Genomic DNA, 26,614 nt, shown 5'->3' with positions numbered 1-26,614 from the left:
ATAAAAAATAGTAATTAGTAATGTATATATGTAAGATAAGTAAATATAAGTATAAAAGGAGAATTATAAATAGAGCAATGACAAAATTATAGTGACATAGCATCGTACGGCTGTAAATAAAAGTACTAAATCACAATTCAAGAGTACACCATCCAAAAGACAATAGAAGGATTTCGTACGGTAGTCAATGAACTGTGGAAGACCGTACAAATGACATATGCAATGTGGAAGACTGTGTGGCATAAAGTAGGGTGGAAGATAGCAGAGGAAGCAACCTCGTACGGTTAGAGAGAAAGCAACCACAAGTACCAACCTCCTACGGTTAGAGAGAAAGCAACCACAAGTACCGTAATGAGAAGGTGAGTGTCGTACGGCCGTACAGCTATGAATGCATATGGGCATTCTGTACGGACATAAGGGAACACCATACGGTGTATGGCTGAGAACACAATAGGCAATACTGTATAGCCTTCTATAACAAGGAAACTTTTGCAAAAGGACACCGTATGGTAGTATTTGAAGGACAAAGCTGTACGGACTGAAGGAAGAAGAAGAGATCCTATAGACACCACTGTATGACCGTAGGGTAACATGGAACATAAAAGAAGAGAGATCACCGTATGGCCTGGGAGTACGGATCAAACATTACAGACAGAGAATAGAGAGCACCGTATGGTAAGAAAGACAAGGGTGAGAAAGCTATAAAACACCATTGGACAGTCTGGGAGAAATTGAATGCAAGCACGGAAAGTAGATCGAATAGACCACTGTACAGACATAGAAGGGTGTAGGAAGTTCTTAAAAAGAAAACAACAAATCAAAACAGTTCATAATGAATAATGTATGGTGCCGAAGGGAAAGACATAAACAGGTAGTGAAGAAAACATAAGCAATTGGCAGAAAGAGTATGGAATCGAAAGAAAATCACGAAAATGGTGTGTTCCATGGACTTTTGTGTGAGTTTGAGGGTGCTAATTTGGTCTTGGTGGTAGTTTAGTTATCAGTCTTGGGAAGTGTGAGCAATTGATGAGACCTAAATTTGTTGCAGGCATGGAGTGTCTGTATGCCAGAGGTGGAGAGCACTGGAGCAAGCCTTTCAAGAGGAGTGATATGCTTTGAGGCACTCGGAGTAGGTGTTGGACGTGAGGTTGTTTTGGTGGATGCATAGAGAGCTCGAGCAGAGCTAACCATCCAGTTGGAGGCAATAGAGCGACACTTGGCTCAGTGTACCCAGGCATTGGAAGTAGAGAAGGCGGCACGGGTGGCTATTAAGGTCAGATTGGCTAAGGAGACAGTATTGTGTTAGCAAGGCTACAAATGCAATGTGTTTTTGGAAATCAATTTGGTGCAAGCCCGAGAGGAATGTGAATGTAATGTAACAAAAAAAGTTTTATCTTGTTATAGTTAGTCACAGTTATTGTATTCCATTTTGTTAATCAGTCTCGGTAATTTTGTAATTGTTGTCCGAGGACGACTTTACTTTTTGGGAGGATGATATTGTTGTTAAATTCTATATTGTAGCCGACAGTTAGAATTGTATCCGAAAGGGCATGCGATAGTTGAGTCACCCCTTCATGAAAGTATATGTACATCGTCCAGAAGGGACTTTGGAACATCATTGTAACCATCATAATCACATGGTAAGCATTGGAGCGCATATTGCATATGTGAATAAATTATCTATTCTATGCTATATCTTACTGTACTACATGCGATAAGTATCCTTTTACCCTGAATGGTAAACAACATGTAACTGAAATAACTGTCATTGTGTTGATTAAGCCTCGGCTTTCGGAGAAGAGGAGAAGCATTGACCTAGGCTTAACCTCCGAACCACAAGCCTTATAATATCCCCTCACAATCTTTTAGCAAGAAATGCCCTCCCAACCCCAGGTTAGGCTTGGGGCACTACAGTCCAGCCATCCGAGCATACCAATGTTTAGAGTGTCTGCTCAACAATAGGAAATCATGCTTGAATAGCTGGCACCACTAACATCTTGTGATCAAAATAGGCAAGCATGCCTCTTATCAACTTTGGCCAAGGATTTCGATGGGCATCAAATACCCGATCACCACCGCTCGACTTGACGATAGAGTAAAATTGGACAAATATGAGCTGACTTGATTTTTAATAACCATCTTAAAAATTTAATGTTCATGAATGGAAGTTTTGATCATGTTGTTTCTTTTCTTAACAGGAATCCTCTCCTATCCACCCTCTGTCATTGGCTTTACTAGCCTTGGACGAGTCCTCAGAGACAATCACATCATACTGAGATATTATCACATGTTTTATCGGAAAGATTCCAGCAGCTGGTGTACAGCGAGTACTCGCATGAATGCCAGAACATTCTGATTTAAAATCAGATTTTGTTACAGAACTCTCTTAAACAAAGTACTTTGATTACAAAAAAAGAAATATAAGAGGCCCCTTGCATATCGAGCCTCAGAGATGTACATAATATCATGCTTGATAGAGGTGTTTTGGATGCAGCTGTAAACAGATTTTATCAGCCAAGACACTGAAATGGAAACTTAGAATGAAAGGAAAACATAACCTAAGCAAATATGTCAATGGTTGTTTATAAAATTGACTCTGTATAATACTGTAATGCAACCATCGTGTGCTTTGGACGATCGATATCTGATAGAATATGTGAGAGAGAAGAACGAGAAGAATAGAAGGTAGTTTGCAAGTCTGATGTTATGTGCACAAAGGAATACCATCTTATGCATCTGCAACCACGGAGCCCTGTAGCTCCCTGACTTGGTTCCATGATGTCAGTTTCAAGATCAACAATTTTAAAAGATAGTTTTCTTAAAAAAAGTTATCGATTGAAAGATGGGTGCCAACTTGAGATGGTTGCCTCTCAACAAGAGGAATTTATAAGTTTATATTCTTATAAGATATATATATATATATGTATATATATATATAATTTTAAATGTAAGATATCATCATGCTATTTTGTTATATCTATAATTATACCTATAAGTATATGTACATCTATATACATGTGTAATTTAGAGAAAATGTGGTTTATTTCTAACATCATATTCCCTTTGTATATTCGCATGTGTGTGTGTGTGTATATATATATGTATAAGTATGATTTATAGATATCATCTGAGTATCATGGTGACATCATATATTTATATACACACACATCTATATATATAATATCTCATAATGATAAGATTGCCAGTGTCTTAGAACAATAGAGAGGTAATAGTTCTAAACAAGAAATTTAGATGTTTACTGATCTTAAATGTTTGACCAATAGCTCATGACTGTCCAATGGTGTACTCTATTGTGAAGTCGCTGAATCCTTATCAAGGTAGTTATAGGTCATACTTGAAGATTGAATGATGGACTAGGATAGTGCCCCATTCCTTGAATCATGTTTAGCAATGTTTTCTCCCCTTCGTCTGCTCCTGTAACCACCAGTGAAACATTTCCACAATGATAACAAGTTCCTCCATTTAAATCAAACATTAGAATACATTAACTGATAAATGTAACAACAATTAACTACCATTATCAATAATCAAGTAATCATGATAAATAGTTCACTGATTTCTAATATACAAAATTATAACAAACCATTTTCCCATAAAATAAATGGTTAACTATAATTTCCCTTTTACATGATCATGACATTGATAGTTTTAACTAATCATTACAACGGCTATAAACTTATTTTAATTAGGTCAAAAATTTGGGATGTAACAGACTATGCCTTGGATGATGGTGTCTCCACATGTCCACTCAAGATGTGTCTCTTTCCTCACAGCAATTTGTCATTCGAATTAACTGATTACCAATTAGTGGTTATTGTTATTAGTTTGAACTTAATCAAACTGCTACAAAGTTGTCAATTTCCAAAAGGAATTAATCAGACTTCAGTCTGATTATATTTATGCATCTAAACCGATTGTGATCATGGATCGATCAATATATGAACATGAAATATCAAGGAAAAGATCTGTATGAACAGATCGATGATATAGTTGGATAATAATTGTGGATTTAGCGGGTGACAATATAATGATCTGTATTCTAATATATGTGTGTGTATATTAATATAGGCCAAGTATGTTGGTATGTATGCACGTATGTTATGTGCAGATCAAGATAGATTATATTGTCATCCTGTTTATCTGAACAAAGATATTTCTTCAACACTCTCCACCCGCTAAATAGAGAAGAAGAATAGAGACTATGCCAGCCCCCCATTAAAGTGAAGTCTCTCTCAAAGATGGTTGTAATGTCCCAACTAAAGGTTGGTCCCCTGAAGCCCTCCAAATTTGGGAATTTAGGAATGACAAAAATGAAAAAAATCCACACGTGACTAATATCTATCAATAACCAATCATAATGATGTATCAAAGTGGCACAATAATAATGGATATTAGTAAGGAAGACAGATTTAATATGAAGAACAAATATCAATGACTACAAAGACTCTTATTATTAGCTTGTCAATTGTTAAGAAAAATAATTAGTAAACAAGGATTTGATGAGACGACAAGAGTAATCATGAATATACAGACTAATATTATGAAATAGGCTAAATAGCATCAAAGATGAGATAATCAGCAACATGAAAGGGTCATGAGCAGAACAACTTATAACATCGATGATATTAATCATAAAGCAACTGAACTTTATTGGTTGAGTATTCATAATAGAGATCAATTTGATCAATGTTAAGTCTATTGGGAATTCAACACATTGACTTAGCATGGATGGCCATATTCAATGATTACAACATAATAGTGTTGATCTATTAAGAGAGATCGATCATAACTGATATATCCTCCTCCCAGTGGCATATCGACTCCACTATAAGAGAATTACAAGACCAATTATAAAGTAACAAGCCAAGTGTAAAGTTGACTTAACGAACAATAATTATCATTCTACAAGGAATATGTTAAGTGTTAGCAAAAATTTATGAGATAACAAGTCATAATTGAAGAGGCACCATTAAATAATGATTTTTATCAAGAGATAAGATTTAATGTCTCCGCTACTAGAGTGTAATGTTCCCGTCATAAAATAATTATTAATCAAAGCTTTGTTAATGGGCTAATTGATTTAGTATATCTCAGACCCATTTTTAAAAAATGCAAGAAAAACTTCAGGAAGATTGGAGGAACACGAATATGGAAGGTGATATATCTTACAAAGACTATGTTGATCTAAGAATGAGATATTCAGGTGGGGGAAATTGTGGTTATTTTAATGATGATCTCAAGAGAAAGCTCGGAAAAGTAAACTTATCACCATTTGATGGATCTGGAGCCATCACTGCATAGGCATGGGTTTTGAAGGCAAACACCTATTTCCAACTCAACCCGATGCTCGAACAGGAAGCAATTAAGTTCATAGCACTCCATCTAGAAGGAGTGGCGCAAGAGTGGCAGCACTATGGATTGGTCACTCTCGGCCACAACCAAGTAACCTCTTATGTTGAGTTCACTGAGAGATTCATTGACCATTTCGATGGGAAGGATCTTGAGCTAAACTTCAAAGATCTAGCTCAGTTAAAGCAAATAGGTATGGTAGACAATTACATCACTGAATTCCAAAGGCTATCAGTACTAGTCACAAACATCTCTGATAGACATCAAATCGTGTTATTCATGGATGGGCTGAGAGAGCCTTTGAGAGTCTGGATCAAAGGGTTCAACCCATGCACACTCAATGAAGCTATTAAGAAAGTGTGTGACATGGCTGCATATTCCTCCAAAACTCACGTAGCCACGCCAATACCGTCTCCACAAGAAGACAAAGACAAGGAGCCAATTCAGGAAAAACCTCTGTTGGATGAAGACTCTCGGCAAGAGCTCCGGAGGAAAAAGCTTTGTTTTACGAGCAAGGAACCATGGGGACAAGGTCATTGCTTCCTCAAGAAGGGAAAGATTCATTACATTGAGGTGTTTCTGAATGACAACGAAGGACAAGTACCTATAGTGACTGGTAAAGATATTAACCAGCAGGAGAGAATAAATGCCCTAATACAAAAAGGGGGTTCCATTGCTACCCTCACTACAATGGCTAGAAGTAGTCTATTCAACGTCGTGCCGCACTTCACGGAAAATGAATCACAGTCATGATTGATAGTGGCACCACACTCAATTTCATCAATTCATCTTTGGTCAGTAGTAAGGATTTGCATAAAGTAGAGCATGGAGGATTTGAGGTTAAGGTTGCTAGAGGGACCTTGTTACCCTGGACTCATGTGATCCCATGGCTAAAAATTTCCATGAAAAACTATACCTTGACAGATGATTTCTTTGTCATAGATTTGGTTGATACTGATATTGTACTGGGCATCCAGTGGATGGAGACCCTTGACCAGTATACCCAAAGTTTCAAGAGGATGGACTTTTCATTTGAGATGGATGGCAAGAAGGTGCTACTAAGAGGAATGTCAAATAAAGGATCAAGAGAAGTCACAATCAAGAAGATGGAGGCCATTTTTAAACATGATATGATTTCAGATGCTACAAGTAAAAATAGGACAGTCAATACTTTTACCCCATTCCTTGGATAATTGGCGGGCCCATCTATTGGTAGAGTACTCTAAGAACACTTTTGCATGTTAGTTGATGGATGACTATATACATGATGAAAGATACCATGTTATTGATGATATCATTTACTACGGTGATAAAATCTACTTGGTACCTGACTCAAAACCGAAAAGCTGATTAGAGAAGGTTTCCAAGAATCAGATTTGCATTTGCTTGAGGACAAGCAAATTTTGGGACGAAAGCACTGTAATGTTTCCGTCATAAAATAATTATTAATAAAACCTTTGTTAATGGGCTGATTGATTTAGTATATCTTGGACCCATTTTTATTTAATTGTTTCCGTAATTATGGCTGTCGGCTATCTTTGTAAACCGTCAAGAAGTTTCTCTAAAGGGTATTTATGTAATGTTTCTGCAAATTCTGCCACTAAATCAAACTGATATAAAACCTTTATAGTGTTGGAGATGGTCTTGATCAATTATAGATGGCGTATTAGTCCTTGCTGAGATAATAGTTTTGTAATAATATATATTCTGCTACTAATTCGAATGAGGCAGAGAATGGTAAAGCAACAAACTTCTTTGTACTTGTGTATCCTTTATCCACATTCCTATCTCATACATATAAGGCACCCAAGAGACATGTCCTAAGAAAGGACATGACTCTTCCTAGGTCGGCCCTACACAAACCAAAGAGTATGTTGTCCAGATTGGCGTCTCATGATTAAACAATTTAGTTAATAAATGTACTAACAATAAATATGTCATTTAGAACACTAACAAATGCTCCAAGGATGCCGATTAGGTAAATACTATAAGGTATTTAATAGGTTAAATCCTTTACAAAGGATATCAATGCTTTGCTAGATCCATACAATCAGCAGTCCAGAGCATTATGTTATCAAAGTTATTTAGGATTAACACTCCCTCTTAGCTTGATAATAATACTAAGAGATAATCATATCTAGCAACATCAATTACGATGAATAAGCATAGATTGATACTCTATATCTATATGAATCCTCTAAGCATGTGGTATCATTGAACACATGATACTACGTCATATTATCGTACTTGTGATATGACTTATCACTTATACTTGTGATAATAGGATTGCATGGAATGCAATATATAGGATAAGATTTGGAAAATGATTAAATTCTTCCTTTATCCAAGTTGTGACTCATAGGTATTGGCAAGCCTATATCACGAAATGATCGTGAGTTAAGATCTACCAGTTCACAGGATAAACTTTGGAGAATAATAAAATTCTTCCTTTATCCAAGTTGTGACTCATAGGGATAGAAATCTCTACATCACAATGTGATCTTGAACTCATCTAGATCAGACAATAGATCTCTATTGTTCAACAAATTATCTAAGAGATCGTCATCTCTCATAATGTCTTTTACACAAGTGTTCATTATCTTAGAGATCGTCACCTCTTAAATAATGAATACAAATGGTGGAGCCCATAACAGTCAATACCCTGACAATAAAATTATTTTATTAATAATTTAAATAATACAAATGCATTATAATTCAACCATATCAAGTCTTTTCCTAAAGTGCTCTATCTTCACTCATGAGAGAGGTTTGGTAAGAATATCTGTTGTTTGATCTACAGTGCAAATGTATTCTAATTTTAAAGTATTCCTATCTACCATATCTCTTACATATTGGTAAGGAATTTCAATATGCTTGGACATGTCATGAAAAATTGGATTCATAGAAAGGCTGATGGAACTTTGATTATCACAATGAATAATCATAGGATTCATGGCTTGACCAAATAATCCCACAAGTAATGTTCTAAGCCAAACTGCTTCCTGAGAGGCCATTGTTGTTGCAATGTATTCAGCTTCTATAGAACTTTGTGCTACTGATGACTGCTTTCTGCATATCCATGATATCATTTGTAATGTTCCTTTTTCTGGGAAATTATAATTCTTTGTGGCCAGCTCACTTCACCTAGGTTTCGGGGGGCGAAAAGGTTCTTTACGGGGTTCAGTTCGAAATGTGGCCTACACATTTTCAATTTCAGACCCATCAGAGCAATTTTGGCAAGTTGTCCAGATGCTTACTATTTTTAGTAAGTAATCAGAGCTTAGTATTTTTGGTACTTCAGTGTTGGGTTGGAAGCGTCTCGCTGAGAGCTTTTCGACAGGCTATTGCACAAACTTATCCAAGTTCGTTTGGTCAGTTATTTTAATGCCTAACGATTTTATGGTTTATTAGCTAAGTGACTTTGAAAGTTTATTTAACTTGTCACTTTATTTTAAAAAGTATTATGTTCATTTAAGTGACTAGAGGACAAAAAAGTGCTTTATCCCACATTGCTTAAAGATGCGTGCATCCTATTTGGAAAAGTGATAAAGGTATAACAGACTCTACATGGGAGGATAGGAAGATTATAATATTCAAGCAAATATTAATCTGGGAACTGGAAACAGTCGTTGGTTTCTTCTTCTAGGACGCAAACCCTTGGAGAAGCGTTTGAAGGTTGGATGCAAACCTAACCTTCTTACAAGTTTATTTATATTGTCCAATCTGACTGTTATTTCTATTTATAAGATTGGATTTTCGGGATTGTTGCATGTTATTGTATTGCTGTTGTCTGATATAGTAACATTATTTGGCAACTATTTGTGTTAATTCCTGATTTATGTATGTACTTCTGAATATTGAGAGGAATAAAATAATCTTTTTCGAGTTTTCTTGTATGCAAATCTGCTGGTTACAAATTGAATTAAGTTTTGGAATTTTTATGAAATATTGGTTTCTACTCAGTTTTAAATCTGCACCTTAAAATCAACAGTTTTGGGAAAATATCCGAAAGAGGATATTACAGTGGTATCAGAGCCGTGTATTCTGCCAACTTGTGTGGTTATCGGAAATCGTCTATCAAAAGGTTTATCAGAGAAAAAGTTTTAGGAATTAATTTAAAATCCGACTAAAGTTCACAGAGATTGCAGGAAACATTGTTGATCATCAATCTTGTGGTGGTTTTGCAAATAGATAACTCTGTTCTATATGATCGTTTGATTAATAGGGGTTACAGGGGTTGTCGTGGCACTGTGTTCCTCTTTAGTATGCAGAACTTGGTGCTGAAAATCTGCAGAATCTGGAGTGCTGCTTATTTGTACTCTTCCCTTATCTATCATATATGTTCACTGAGGGCTTTGGCCTTTTTGGAATCATCACTATACTGTTCTGTGGAATTGTTTTGAAACATTATACATTTTCAAAATGATCACAAAAGTCCCAAACTCTAACAACTGGATTTTTTTGAAATAATCTCATCTTTGGTTGAGATTCGGGTAGAAAACACGCCCAAATTTTGTGGTTAAGATTAGGGAGATGTGAGGTGGAACAAGATTTTTTTTTTGGAGGTGGAGATACCAAGTCTGAGGGCATTATTTCACAGGCTATTGAAAATAATAATGATGCGTGAGATATGGATAACATGGCATATTGAAGTTGTTAGCTTCACTATTGACTGGTAGGGCATTCGTGATTCAGTGTGAAAGCCACGGGTTTCTCTGAGGCGCCAAGGGCATTCCCGCAACATGTAATAGAAGAGTCAACTCCAGTCGCAGGTGTGGCATTAACACCATAAATTATCAGCCGCACCCATTGCTCACAGACTATCAACGAAGTAAGGAACGTGATTGGAGATATTTGGTGGCTTAATGAGTTTTTAGTTACTAGTAATCTATTACTGAGCTCGTGGGCAATATTACTAGCAGTGCAGCAAGTTTTTCAAGGGTTACTGATGGGTTTTGAAGGTTGCAGGAAATCTCGAGCCTATACTCCCCCGTCCGGCGTGTGGAAACTCTCGACTGTTGAAGTTTAAACTGGTGTTGCATGGACTGTAAACATTGAGTTATTTTTGCTAGAGTTTTCTTGGTTAGCGTCAAATGCAAGTGTATGACTGTGTAAATGACATTGGTGAAACTCCTCCACAACTAAGTCAAGTATTATTTTATTTGCGAGTGTGTGAATTAACGAGATGGATGCATAGCTTACTGCATAAGGGAAATATAAATACATGCTCGGGTCCCAGCGAATAGCAACCTAAAGCATATACAGGTTCTACAAGGTGCTTGGTAACTATTTGGCTAAATTCCCCCCTAATGATATAACTAGTATTTTGATTTTACATCTAAAACAAGACCAGTATCATATGGCCAGAGCAGTTTGAGTATGTTTGAAAACTATTTGATGTAATTCCTATCCGCAGTGATCAGCAGTTTGAACTTATAACTGGGACAGAGAATATTTCCTTGATTACAGGGTGCTTGGGTACAAACCAACATCCTCAATCTTATCAAAAGAATACAGGTCTATCACTCTTGCCAATGCATTTTGATATTATTGTTAGACAATCTCTGTTGTAACAGTTGTTCTCTGATTTAAAGTCATGCCCAATTAGAGAGAATGAATATTCAGGTCAGTGATACCATTCTTTGTTGAAATCTGGAAATGTTATTCTGTTCGATGTGTTAGATTTCTAGTATACAATTTTCATACACAATAGTTCAAGCTATGTCAAGTACTGTTCTGAATGTACTTGAGAGTGGTATAACTGTTTAATGAATTTCCAATTACAATTCCGAACTTTCTGATTTAAAATTAACCCAGAATATTACAGTACGAGAATCCTTGGTGTTATTAATGTTTTCTGAGGACAATGGACCCAAAAGGATGCTGGGATTGGTACAGGCATAGATTCGTTTTATGAGTACCTTCTGAAATCTGTGGTGAGATCATTTACAGGCATTGAAATTCATTTCGTAAGTTCGTTATTATTGTTGTGAATTGGATACTCAAAGACTGCACTTTCGGTTATATGAGGTCGTCATCAATGTAACTCATCTAGTGGTAGGTCACTTGAAATAAAAAAGGGATCAGTTACCACAGTCGCTGCATATAAATAAAATAATTTTAACAAAGAAGGCCAAAAGAATTAAAAAATTTGATAGCAGCCAAACAGGGGTCAGTACAGTGGTTTCAGTCCAAGCAAGAGAGCAAATTTCTATGTGTGTTGATTTGAATCCAGTGATGATGCTTATGATGAATTAAGTGCGTAAGAGTTGGGGAATAATTTATTCATAGGGGCTGATTGTGGATGCTGATACATACTGCAGAGACCTCTATTGCAAGTAGATTTACTTTCATTGGTCACCATTTGAGGCTGAGATTAAGTAGTTTGAGGGTTATTTCCTTCCTTTATCAATCTAGTTCATTCCTGTGATCGGGTTGTAGTTAACATCTGCTAAACAAATTTGCAAATGGGGAAAATATATGGTGACAAAAAGGTCAAGGAGGACATGGTTAAGTGACAACAGCAAATAGCCAAAAATTTCCAATCTGATATGAGGACTGAAATAATGAGCATATATGATGGGTACAACAAATTTTCTCCACAAATTCAGAAAAAATTACCTTTCATGAACTATGTTGACTTTCAACTAGAGCTGCAAAACCAACCGGATATGATAAGAAACAAATAACTTGAATTGGCTTGAGATCTCCTTGCAGAGGACAGTTACAAAAATTTGCATAAGGAGGACATTAATCAGCTTGATAGTAGTACTGAAAATCAAGAGCAATCTTTGCATGATAATATACAAAACAATAATAATGGCAACTTCCCTTCGTATTCAGACAGGGAAAACACCAGCATTCTATTTGGCGACATGGAAATTAACTTGGATAAATTTTACAGTGATACTAAGCTGGAAATTATATCAAATATTGAGGAGCGAAGGGACTGCAAGGTGGACAAGATAGTTGATCCAGCACATGTTGAGTTAGAAGATATATCTGAAATTGTTGTTCCCCTAAGTGATGAGAAATCAGAAAATTCTTTAGAGAACAGCCCATTCGTGTTTGAAGGAGATGGTCAAAAACCATTATCTTTCCTGGACTTATTGGATATGCTTTTGGTCAAAGGGGACAAACTTGTCCAAGTGTTGACAAGGATGGATGAAGCTTCTAATTTGGTTGAGGATCTCATGCGGAAGATTGTGATAGAAGAGAGGCATGGAAATGTGTGTGGTGTCACAAGTCCTCGCTTACGAACTATTTTTGAAACCTTGAAAATGATAAAATATGATTACTTGCAACTTTTAATGGATAGAGATCTAGCAATTAAATTTGGGAAGGACAAGGAGAGTGAAATAGATGCACTATGCCTTCAATTGAGCTTAGCACATTACACCGTCCATAAAGTTGAAAATCCAACAAGTAGGGCAGCTACTTATGAAGAAGATAACCATGGTTCAAGGGCACAAGAAATCACACAAATCATTGAAATAATTCATAAAGTGGGTAGATGTGAAGGCAAACAATGTGATTCAATCATGTATTCCCCGTTTGAGACTTTCTATGGTAAGAACAATTTTATGGATCAGCAAGTTGATAAGGCTGAAAATTCTGATTTTTATGACAGCAGCTGTACATTCTTATAGAAGGACATGTTTAGTGATACAACCAGTGAGGATAATTCAGAGTTTTCAAGTGATGGTGAACCTTCCTTTTATGAAGACCTTGACATGAACGAGAGTAGTTATGGTAGAGTGGGAAGTTCAGATTTTTCAGCTTACCCAGAGTTTTATCACCTAGTTCTTATGAGATGGTCACGGGCTACTTGTTGATTGGTGATTTTACTTGTTGGTATATTCCAGCTATTAGTAGTTTGCCGGTGTATGATGGTAGTATATCCGCTGATTCTATTTGGCTTTCAGAGGTTAATGAGTTATTCGCAGCTGAGTGGGGAGAGCATACATTACCCTACGTACCACATGAGGCGTCTACATTTTGTACTCGACAGTATACTGGAGATAGTGCTAGCATTCATGATGTTGGTGATTCACCAACCACTCTTTCCTTTACCTAGGATCATGTTGATTGGGTGATCGGGGATCTAGGTACTAATAGTATCTTACTTCTGGTGGTTTATGATGTGTTGTTACACAGTTATAGGGTTATGATCTGTGTGTTTTAGCCTTCTAACATATTAGAGATCCAGAGTTCAGGATTACTTCGTTTTCACCTGGGTGATATAGTGATTGAGTTAGATTGGTCGGATCTATCATTATCATCAATACAAATATTGCAGGGGTGGTCTAGTGGTACATTGGTGCAGATATTATAGGAGTTGGTCAGAGGTATCTCAAACAGCGCACAAGTTCTCACTTCGAATCCAGGGGGAGCAACCTTATGTATTGCCTTTCATCGGGGAGCTAGGAGGAGAATTTGGATGTTATCATCTTGTGGAGGATATTGGCATAGTGCTGAGCTCCCATTTTCACTTGACAGTAGAGACTCACAGGGTCACTCATGGAGTGAGACATTCATTTTGACTGAGGGTATGGGTACACAGGGCAGTAGCAAATGGCAATTGGTGACCCTTAATGGTGAGCCTTGGGACCTTGGCATTCAGTTATTTGGCACATTGATTCCTCTTGTACTGTTTTGCCATTCGGGATTTGAGATGATGCATATCGGGTTACATCGACTGAGGAGTAGAATCGCCTTCTCAAGGTGAGTTTGGGATCCTAGCATTTGATTTCTGTAGGTATGAGCAGATTGCTTGAGGGCAAGCAATCTTTGAGAGGGGAGGCTTTGTAATGTCCCTTTTTCTGGGATATTATAATTCTTTGTGGCCAGCTCACTTCCCCCAGGTTTCAGGGGGTGAAAAGATTCTTTACGGGGTTCAATTCGAGATGTGGCCTAGACATTTCGAGTTCCAGACCCATCGGAGCAGTTTTGGCAAGTTGTCCAGATGCTTACTATTTTTAGTAAGTAATCAGAGCTCAGTATTTTTGGTACTTTAGTGTTGGGTTGGAAGCGTCTCACCGAGAGCTTTCCAATAGGCTATTGCACGAGCTTATCCGAGTTTGTTTGGTCAGTTATTTTAATGCCTGATGATTTTATGGTTTACTGGCCAAGTGACTTTGAAGGTTTATTTAACTTGTCACTTTATTTTAAAAAGTACTATGTTCATTTAAGTGATTAGAGGACAAAAAGGTGCTTTATCCCACATTGCTTGAAGATGCATGCATCCCATTGGGAAAAGTGATAAAGGTACAACAAACTCTATATGGGAGGATAGGAAGATTATAATATTCAAGCAAATATTAATCTGGGAATTGGAAACAGTTGCTGGTTTCTTCTTCTAGGACACAAACCCTTGGAGAAGCATTTGAAGGTTGGATGCAAACCTAGCCTTCTTAAAGGTTTATTTATATTGTCCAATCTGACTGTTATTTCTGTTTATAAGATTGGATTTTCGAGATTGTTGCATGTTATTGTATTGTTGTTTTATGATACAGTAACATTATTTGGCAACTATTTGTGTTAATTCCTAATTTATGTATGTACTTCTAAATATTGAGGGGAATAAAATAATCTTTTCCAAGTTTTCTTGTATGTAAATCAGCTGGTTACAAATCGAATTAAGTTTTGAAATTTTTATGGAATATTGGTTTCTACTCAATTTTAAATTTGCACCTTAAAATCAAGAGTTTTGGGAAAATATCCGGAAGAGGATATTACATCATCGCTGAGCCTAAACTGAAACAACATCTTGAAGTGCTTTTCTTGTCAGTAGCACTTCCAGCCCAATCTGAGTTTGTTTACCCATGTAGGTCCAATTCAACTTTATCATACTTGAGCCCAAGGTTAAGAGTACCTTGTAAGTATCTCATGATGTGTTTGACTGCAACTAGGTGAATCTCGTTTGGCTCACACAAACTGACTTAAAGCATTAACAGCATAGCAAATATTAGGTCTTGTATTTACCAAGTACATAAGAGACCCAATCATCTATCTGTAAAGAGTAGAACCTATGGAGGGTGAATCTGTTGCTGCTTCCTTAAGTTTATGAAGATTAGTCTCCATTGGAGAAGACATAGGCCTACAGTTCCACATTCCAAATCTCTTCAAGATGCCTGATGTATACTTTCCTTGTTTAAGTATGATGCTGTCAAAATTCTGCCATACTTCCGATCCTAGGAAGTAATGAAGGAGTCCTAAATCTTTTGTTTCAAATTCTTTGATTAGATCTTTCTTGCATTGATCTATAAGGTGATCATCACCTATTACTAGTAAATCATCAACATATAGTATCAATATTATCATATCATCTTTATCCTTTTTATAATAGAGTTTTGGATCAACTTCATTCTTTGAGAATCCTAAACTGGTGAGATACTTATCAATTTTTTCATACCATGCCCTTGGAGCTTGTTTAAGCCCATAGAGAGCTTTCTAGAGCTTGCAAACAAAAATTGTAGGGTTATGAGTTTCAAATCCTTCAGGTTGTTCCAAATATACCTCTTCTGTAATCTTTCCATTCATAAATGTTGTTTTTACATCGATCTGACGTACTTTCCATCCCTTTGATGCTGCAATACCCGACAAAAATACCTTTCCTCTTGGAGGGTTCTAACTTAGTTCCCTTTTCTTTTGGAACATGTATATATACTGGTCACCCAAAAATCCTAAGATGACTTATGTTAGGTTTAACCTTAGTAAATACTTCTTTAGGAGTTTTATCTCTATCGTAGGAGTGAGGACTTTTGTTTTGAATATAGACAGCAGTACAAGAGGCTTCTACCCAAAGATAATATTCTAAATTTTGATTAAATATCATAGCTCTTGCTGCTTCTATAATTGTTCTATTATTCTTTTTTGCTACCCCGTTTTGTTGTGGTTTATAAGGAACGTTATACGCCCTCTTAATTTTTGCTTCTTTACAAAACTCTCTAAACAAATCTGAACTATATTCCCCTCCATTATCAGTTTTAAGAGTTTTAATTTTGTGTCCTGATAAGTTTTCAGTTAAGGTTTTAAATTCTTTAAATCTTTTAAGGATTTCTTTTGATTCTTTACATTTTAAGAAGTAAATCCAAGTTTTCCTAGAGAAGTCATCTATAAAAAGTATGCAGTACCAGAATCCTCCAAGAGAAGGACCAAACATAGGTCCACATAAATCTGAGTGGATTAATTCCAAAACATTGTTAGTTTTTCTAGTGCTGTCATGAAATGGACTTTTGGTGTTCTTACCCAGAGCACATGCTTTGCATATGCTTGAGTGATCATTATTCAACTTAGGTAAACCAGTTACCATCTTCTCCATAGTTGATAAGGTTTTGAAATTTAGATGTCCTAAACTTTTGTGCCATATTTCGTTTATATCAACAGCTTCATGAATTAAAGCTTGAATAGGTTGACAAAGTTTTGTATTTAATTTATACAAGTATCCCTTTCTTTGACCAATCAACTTTGATTTCTTAAATGAAAGTTCTTAGACCAGGTTATTACTTTACCGTCCATGAATGCAACATTTTGTCCATCATCTTCAAGTATTGTAATAGAGATTAGATTCCTTTTTATTCCTGGTACATAGAGTACTCCTTTGAGATGTAGAGAACTACCTATCTTCAGTTTCAAGGTGCAATTCCCAATTCCTTTGACTGAATGAGCGAAATTATCACCGATGGTAACTTCGCCATCAACTTCTTCAGATATAGAGTCCAATGCTGCTTTGTATCCTGTAATGTGTCGAAATGATCCACTATCAATTACCCATGCTTTGCTTGATACTTCATTCGATAGTGCAAAATACAATACATGATTCTCAAGGTCGTAGTTATCTTCTTTCCTAGTAATCTTTGTACAGTTTACTTGTTGCTTTGTATTCTCAGGGCAATTAGATCTCTAGTGTCCAAATTTTTCACATTTGAAGCATTTTTATTTTGTATAGATCTTTCTTAGGTTTGTCATTTCTTTGATTACCTTTCTTGAGGTGCTTCTTACCTTTATAGGAATTTGTATTGAGAACATGAAGTTCTTTATCTTCAATTTTCAATCTTCCTCCTTTCTTAAGTTTCCTAGATTCTTCTTGCAAGCAATCTCCTTTGAGTCTATTAAACTCTGGGAGATTGTCTCTCGCAATTACTCCTTATGAGAATGTTTCTCATGAATTTGGTAACCCATCTATAGCCATAAGTGTTCGTTTCTTGTCTTCAATTATGGTCCCTATACTTGCAAGTTCGTCTCTTAGACTAGTCACCCTTAGGAAGTAAGAGTACATAGATTCTCCCTTCTTTATCTGTATATGATTTAGTTGCCGTTGTAGTGCAAGGGTTTTAGTCTCATTGTTAACCTCATGCAATTAATAATACATTCATCATATGAAATGGTGTTTGATGTTTCATTAGCATAGGTATTATTTCATTTTCACCCCATCTAATATGATCTGCATGGCTTTCTTGTTTCCTTTACTCCAGATAGTATTATTAGGTTCAACGACAGGTTGCTTGGATGCTGAGTCAACAAACTGTTTCACATCATTGTCTTCAAGAATCATCATAATTATGATTTTTCAAGCAACACAATGTTCTTTCCCATCAAACCTGTCCTTGGGTCTAATTGTGCTTTCCATTAAAGGTAGAGGGATGTTGCGAGATATATAAAGTTTGATCATCAATTTGCATAGCCGAGGTTCGACTACCAGAGCTCTAATACCATGTAAAGTTTCTACAAATTCTACCACTAAATCAAATTGATATAAAACCTTTATAGTGTTGGAGATGGTCTTGATCAATTATGGATGGAGTATTAGTCCTTCTTGCTGAAATAATAGTTCTGCAATAATATATATTCTGCTACTAATTCGAATGAGGCAAAGAATGCTAAAGGAACAAACTTCTTTGTACTTGTGTGTCCTTTATCCACATTCCTATCTCATATAGACAAGGCACCCAAGAGACATGTCCTAAGAAAAGACATGACTCTTCCTAGGTCAGCCCTACACAAACCAAAGAGTATGTTGCCTAGATCGGTGTCTCATGAATAAACAATTTAGTTAGTGAATGTACTAAATATGTCATTTAGAACATTAACAATGCTCCAAGAAGCACGCTGATTAGGTAAATACTATGAGGTATTTAATAGGTTAAATCCTTTACAAAGGACATCAATGCTTTGCTAGATCCGTACGATCAATAGTCCAGATCATTATGTTATCAAAGTTATTTAGGATTGACAATTTAAGCACATGTAGGTAGTAGTAGGTATGTGATTTGGATTATTTCTTTGTGCTGCGAATTCCTGTTGCATTTCTGGATTGTTCGCTATTTCGGAAGTGAAATACCTTCCCTACTTAGCTTTCCAGTTTTAGTGGGACTCAACCCTCACCCTATTCTGTTCAAGCTTCCTCATTTGGATCTGGCAAATCAGAGCATCATTATTGATCAAAAGTAACATTATTTCTGGAATATATTTGTGTTTGAACTACATATATATGTATCATTGTTTTGTGTATTGGCAAAATTGCATTCAGACTATCTCTGGCATAGAAAGTGGTTAATCATTTTTGCTCCAATCCATTTTTGTATGGCCACTCCTTAATCATCGTACAACCCCAATTCATTATCGTACAACCACCCCACACTGATCATATGACCTCCAAGCCATTATCGTAAGACTACCCCCACACTGTAACCATACGATCTCTAAGCCATTATCATATGGCCTCTACACAAGACCGTACAGCCTCCATTAACTACCGTACAGCTAAACCTCATCTAGCAGTTGGTTCGTACATCTCCCATTGCCCACCGTACGACCTATTCAAGCTACTCCATACAACTACTGGGACCTAGTGTACGCAGTGTCTGGAATTGGATTCTGGCATTTGCTAGGCTCACACATGGGCAACCCAATTCCCGAAGGTAAATCGGACAACGAAACATTACATAGAGTTAGCTTGGGACAAGTAATGGCTGCAAAAATAATGTTAGAACTAAACAAAAATAAACTTAATTATAACATTCTAGGTGCAAATGCTACACAAATTCTAACTTTAAACCCTAAGGACGTCTCCAAATCAAGTTTCCTAACCCTTAGTTATTCCACCATCTTCTCTAGAGTGCACCCCCTAAGGTTTTTTCTTGGAAGGAACATCCCCTATCTAAGGCTCATCACATATGCATATGTTGACTCATCATGATATTTTGGCACATGGAGATTATATCAATCTCAGTCATGTTAGTTAGATGGAGGTTAATTCACATGCCAACTTTGTCGAGATTATATCAATCTCAGTTGTATCAGCCAAATGAGGATTATGCCCACCTCTCGTACCAACACTATTATATCAATCTCAACCATGTTAAATGGAGATTATTAATCTCACATATTGACATTATAGAGATTATATCAGTCTTAGACATATCGGTCAGATGGAAATTATCTCCTAGGTTGACACTATACAAATTCATCAATCTTCGACATGTTGGTCCGATGGAGATTATACCAATCTCACTTACTGACATTGGAGAAATCAATCTCATCTAGGCATTTTTACAGAGGTTATACTAACCTCTTGTAGTGGCATTGTGAGATTTCATTAAAAAAAATTTAGCCATATAGAGACAATCACAATACATACAATGGCACTTAGCCATTCATATAGAGATGCCTGCAATCCCTACACTAGCACTATGGGAGCTTGATCAATTACTTACCTCATTAGGAGATTATATTGGTCACTTATAACATGTTGATAAACTCTTTTAATTTAATGAACACATTGTCAAATCTTTTGGATTAATATAAACTTCCAATATTAATAATATCAAAACTTTAAATATCATTATTGTAAATTTTCATATACATGTATATTAATACAGGCAATCATGTATTTATTGACATATCATATAATAATCTAAACAAAATTTTGAAAATATAACATAACTTACACACATACCTTAAGGATGCCTTCACCACCTTTTCAAGCTGCCTTGTTTCTCACTTTAAATATATGTTAAGAGGTATGCAATTATATCTCTTTTGTTATTTTATTTTATTTTCTCCTTATGATACGATTCTCCTCATATTTTCTTATTCAGTGGTGATTTATAAATCTTGTCTTGATAGTCATCTATGTCCTCCTGAAAAGTCAAAACCCTTCATAATCCCAATTGTTTCATAACATCATAACACTTCATAATTACAACCGTTTGAAAAATTCACAATCTTTCATAATTACAACCCATTCAAAAAGTCAGATCTTTTCATCATTACAACCTTTTGAAAAAAGTCCCTTATTTTCTTCTAATTCCTTTCCTCTTCCATTAATCCTTCTCTAACTCCTCTCTTCTTCTCTTCTTCCTTCTTTTTTAAAATGAAATCTGCTCCCTTATATATCTTATTTTGAAGGAGTCACAACTCTTTATTAAATATCTTGACCTTTCATTAGATTTAGTTAATTTATGTTTTTTTTTTTTAAATATTATTTATTTACTTATTTAAGTTTATTATCATTTATTATTAAATTCTTGTAGTTAATTTTATTATTATTTCTTATTTTATATATTTAAATATAGTGTAACACTAGTAATGGGGTATGTCAGGACTGGGGGACATTGGGATGACTTTCCGGTATGGGGGAAAATGGGCCTCATTTTCGGGACGGCCAGGGGATGGCGGCAAGTGGTGGACGGGGCAAGGAGGGGTGTTATATAGTATACATATAGAATTTGAAATGCTAGCTATGAAATAATGTCAGTAGAACATACCAAATTAAAATACTCGAATATGGAAAAATTGCAACATGAACTACAACCATTGAACATTCAACATAGTAACATATTACATACCCAATAGTAACATTCAAAAACCAGAATTCAGATAGAAATTCAAGTTCCCATCCCAGTGGTGGCATGGTTCCGAAATGGCAGAGGTAGGGATACTTGGGTATTCAAGTACTTGGTGTGGGGACGTCTCGGGGATGGGTACTTCGAGGTTTGGGAGGGGGGTGCGAGTCCCTGTATTACACTGTTTAAATATTAACTTTAATATATGATTTTACTATCATTATTTATTTAATATATTCTATGATTTAATTAAAATTCTATCTCAAAATGGGGGCATGACATAAGAGTTAAGACGCATCCTATTCTATCGACTTGTCTACCCAAGGCACCATTAGAGAATTGTATCTTATTATTTATCGATACTGGATCTGCTCATATCAAACTCTTGCCATATTGGCTATTTTTGGTTAAAGCATGAGATCAGAGAGGACCATTTGCAAATATTAAGTGCATATAAAACATCAATACACAGATTGCATGTTCAAAAGGGTTGTATCAGAAAGAGAAATTTGATCATCGAAGGTGATCGTCACACAAATCATAGCATTCAATCACCGTAAGTGATTTATAGAGACCATCTTGTAAGGTCAGATTGTTATATTAGATACCACAGGGATCATAATTGCATATTTATACTGTCATATCAGACAGCAAGGGATGTGTTGTAAATATAAAATACTTCATTTTGCTACCATGTTGAATACATCAAAGATCGTCCCATAAATACTTTGCATTATCTTGCATATTCAAACTACTATGTTGAACACCACAGGGATCAGTCTCTATGTAAGCAGTGCTGATATTATGAAGTCATTAATTCCCAAAATGCATTCATTATCAGTGATACCAGAAGTTACGATCATAAAGATTCTAGTAAATTGTCCCATAATCACAGATAACCAAGAAGGGAAAATCACAATGGTAGATAGCCAAATACAAATGCTGAAGCTGATCTGATCACATTGAACAACATTCTTTCCCTCGGGAAGGAACACAACTAAAAATGTATGCAGGATTTCTTCCCATTCATGGAAGGAAGATGAGGGAAGATAGACGTGTGTGATGTCATGGAATTTTGCTAGAGTGTCCTCATATTGATGCTGAAAATTGTCGCAATTGAATTTGGAGTCCCAAACCACACTAATGAAGATGATAATTTAGAGCCTTGTAGAGACTTATGTAAAACACAATCCAATGATAAAAGTATGTTCTTTGAAGATATATATGCCTCCTCCAATTGATGCTCAATAGTATCCACACTCATGTCAAATTGTGATGGATGATCATGTGGAGAAAAATAAATGGGTCTAAATGTTCCCCTACAACAATTGAAGAAGAATCAACCCCATCAAAGCCAAGATGAATGCACTCAAAAGTGTCTCCCAAATCTGAAATAGGGTCTGTACAAAGAAACTTACAATGTCTCTCAAGTATTCATTCCAAGTAGTTGTATCGGGAAGGTATAGAATGACCTATTGCATTGAATCCCAATAAGCCAAGGACGTAGCAACACAAGTCTCATCAGAAGTAATAATAGATCAAGGGGATGGAGCATCAACATGTCTCTACAATCTTAGTGGATGAGAGAAAACCCAGATTCAAATGACCATAATGAATCTTCTCAAAAGTGTCCATAAGAGATGCCACAGTATGTATATCTGTTGGAGGAGCAATAGGAGAAAAATCTGAGAAGGTGTAGGCAACTATATCCTGATTTGTGATAGATCTAGTTCTGAACTGAACACTCTTTCTTGATCCATGTTTTATTTGATAGATAGAAAGGATGTTGGTTGGTAATGAAGGCACACGGAGAAATCTTTAATGATCCATCATCCACGTCAATAGGTCCTTTCCAATAGGCATGCATATATGTATTGTTAGCCATCAAAATGTGTAATGAACAGTAGATACCTTGAGATGACACCATATGATGAAACTCCAGAATCAAGTATCCACCTGTATCTTAGAATTTGTAACTGCATCAAGTGCTTCACCGCTTTTTTGATATGGATGATGCAGCAGTTGAAGATGAACCCCTTGACATTTTTGAAGGAAAATTCATGAGTCTTTTCTTAAGAAGATGCTTAAACTTATCAAGTTGTTCCAAATAACGTTGGTGTTCATCATGCCTTGCTTCTTGAACACTCAGGCTTCTCCGTTAGGATGATTCCTCATGCAAGGGAGAGGATTTAGATGAGTTGCATTTGATGACATTCACAATACTCTCTAATAGTATATAGCAGCCAAACAATCGAATTTGTTATAACTCATTTCTGTCAGTACTTAATCTTCTAATAGGATATAGCAGTCAAACAACCCAATTTGAAAATACATCTTTAACATAGCAGTCAAAAATTTGCAAATACACCTTTAGTATAGCAGTCAGAGAAGCTAACATGGAAATGATAATTATTCACCACCTACGGTCAAAATTGTAATGGTCTGGAGGAGCTCAAGACTTCCTACATTAAGGTTGATTCTATATTTAATTGATCTTTCTCTGATATCTCGGTTCCCTAATCTTTATGCCCTACATTAAATGAGAGTGCAGATAAGAGTGCTCAATCAAGGGACCATTCAAATCAGGCATCATGCTACCCAACATTTCTTGCATAATTATTGATATGAAAACCTTTATTTCCCAACAACTGAATGCTTGGAAACTCCTCCAGCCACACGATGTGATGATTAGAAATCAAGATCTTAAATGACTATTGATACGAGATAAATAACTATAACCCAATGGTAGAGACCTTGATAGAAAGAACCTGGGAATGGGCATTGAAAGACATAATGAGTTGTGGTCAGTCATATTTTCAATCCCTTGATAAAGTTATTGAGAACAATTGCCACCCACTTTTTGAATTGGAAGCCTTTTGGACCAGCTTCAGTGTGGCAAAACATTTCTTGAAGCTCAGATTGGCTTATGGATAACACCTGATCTGCATAGCCCATTCAAACACCCATAAGACAATCTTCAAGAAGTCTGGGCTCTATGCTTTGTTGGTCATGATACCTCTATCTTTACCCAGATGTGTGGCATGTTCACTTCCATTATCACTGATTTTGAGACCTTGTCATGGCAACTGCATTCTCATTTAGTTGATGACATTTTTGTTTATGAAAGGACCTAGAAAAATCAAATGATTGATTCTGACCTTTTTCCTGCAACATCTGCCAGAAGCAAAGGTAAATTGCATTGGACAAACAGAAAATCAATTAAAAAATTTACTACAATGTAAGTTCAAACCTCTGCAAGGGAAATCAACAAGCACATGAATTTTGTATTAAGAAGCCACATTATGAGATGCTTCTTAGAGATAGTAAATTTATACTGCAAAGCGAAATGATGTTAATTGTATATAGTATATACAAACAAATATCGAATTCAACTTTCCATTTCCTCGTGCATTTTGGTGCTCTATAGAAAGGACATGATGGAGTATAAGCCACACAAATAGAATATATGACAACAAAAATCTTGCTGCAGAAAATCATTATTTTTTGCTTAGTGGAAGAAAATTCTCAATTTTCAAGTCTCAATAGTAGAGAAATGGCTGATATGATTTTTTTGTGTGATTTTCAGTTGGTGTCCTTTCTGGTGATCCCTTTGGAAAAAAATTGTATCAGCTTGTCCATATTTCTTCTAATTTAGTTCGAGCAAATCTTCAAAGTTTCTGTGGTCTTCATGCCAGTAAAGGTGAAATTTCTATTATTACTACAAGATAACCAATAATGTTTCTGTTAATTTTTTTTCTTGTTGTCAAACAGAAAGCATTGAGGTTTTTAACACACATCTTTGGATGGACAGATGGCCTATAAAAAGATTGCATCTTTGTAGGTACGACACATGGCTTGCCATGACATGGAATTCAGATCTAGAGTCTGAAATACATATCCAGGCATGCTCTTCAAAGTTCAAACTGTGTCTTGCCTTTATTTGCTTTGTGCATTTAAAAGGGATCATGTACAAAATCTGCCATTGTATTTAAAGAGTGGATTGTATATTATGTAAAGCCTATGTACTTTTTACACGCAAGATGCCAATTGGGCATGGCCTCTTTCTGTTAAGAGCATGTAACATATCTTCTCTTTTTGTATACGAGGTTTTTGAAAATTAAATGATCATATTTGGTTTGTGCATTTGATACTTGCAATGTTCATATCTTACCTATGCTCTATGGAGATACATCCCATGTGCTGGAACTCGTACTGCAGATGGTATGCAGACATGGGGATGGTGTTTAGAAATACTGCACCAGTCCTCAATTCATCCAGAATTAACTGAAACATTTCCAAGATGACTCTGAGAGTGGCTGGGGACGTAGGGGATGTCCACAGATCCAGCCATTAGCTGTCACGGGGACTTCTGGCTAACCCCTACAGCCCAGGCCACTTTTGGATGTCCAGATTAGAAAACACACATGTTTTAATTTTGAAAACTGGGCCAAGAACACACCAAACCACATTAAGCAATACCAAAGCCAAAACTACGCATAAGGTAACCAAAAAAAGGAAAAATATATTCAATTTCACATGAACGAGAAGAGCAGCAAGAGGGGTAGCTGAGCAAGGAGTGAATATTTGTTGAAAGAGGAGGTTAGGGCATAAATCTAGTTGATTTAGACTCTCAGAACTACTGTCCACTGATTATGTATGGTGATTAATTACTATTATCTCTTAGTTCTATGTTTACTGGTTACAGTTTATGATAGTTTAAACTTGGAGCCTCTGGGCATTTTTGTTATAACTTGAATGCAATATTATCTTATTACAAGGTAATTTTATATTAAAGGTCTAAGCAGCGAAGTATGGATAATACTAATTTCATATTGATTGCCAGAAACAAAGCAGCCATAGAAGAAGTCGTTATAGATTTGCAGGAATTCCCTATGAAGAGATAGCCATGGAAAAACAAAATAGGTCTGCTGTTCTTTATAAAATCCATTGGTATATGATAGAAAAACCACATGTTAAAGATCTTTCTTATATGATGTTGCAGTATATCACAAAAGATTATATCAGCACTTATCACTCAGAGCCCACTACTGAGGCACCATTTTGTTCTCGTGGTGTCCTATTCAAATATTATTCTAGTTAAAATGAAATAGCCCATTTAGTTTGTTGAAAGTTATGCAAATGGGATATTAAGTTACGGAGGTTCTCTTGTGGAGTAAACTTTATAGTGTAGTCGGCTTGAGCCAGAGGAGTATTAGAATGAGTGACATATATTTTTAAATTATGTTTGTTAGCCTCATGAAAATGTGATGAATGTTTAATTAGATCATTCATGAGAAATGTTTGAAGCAACCACTAATGAAATTTGAGATTTAGATTCTAATTGTATGGGTAAACATCAACTGACAGTATCATTTGTACATGAATTAAAATTTAAG

At 35.9% G+C, this 26,614-nt stretch overlaps 1 protein-coding gene across 5 annotated transcripts in view; it reads left to right on the top strand.

Moving 5' to 3' along the window:
* LOC149575708 (serine/threonine-protein kinase TOR-like) overlaps nt 1-25,361 on the top strand; it is a 378,229-nt gene extending 352,868 nt beyond the window's left edge. For all 5 annotated transcript variants that reach the window (XM_089815479.1, XM_089815475.1, XM_089815477.1 and 2 more), the window contains 2 exons: nt 24,805-24,918; nt 25,030-25,361. Coding sequence is in view for 2 of the 5 variants with exons in the window: in XM_089815475.1 (XP_089671601.1) it covers nt 24,805-24,823 (19 nt within the window). In the remaining 3 variants the exon portion in view is untranslated. The remainder of the gene's footprint in view (nt 1-24,804; nt 24,919-25,029) is intronic.
* The last annotated feature ends 1,253 nt before the right edge of the window (nt 25,362-26,614 follow it).

Source organism: Cupressus sempervirens, chromosome 2, assembly GCF_028749045.1.
Source record: "Cupressus sempervirens isolate cs-2001-9-10 chromosome 2, ASM2874904v1, whole genome shotgun sequence".
In the NCBI taxonomy this organism is placed as follows: domain Eukaryota; kingdom Viridiplantae; phylum Streptophyta; class Pinopsida; order Cupressales; family Cupressaceae; genus Cupressus; species Cupressus sempervirens.
The sequence above is the reverse complement of the archived record's forward strand: the minus strand, read 5'-3'. Positions and strand labels throughout refer to the sequence as shown.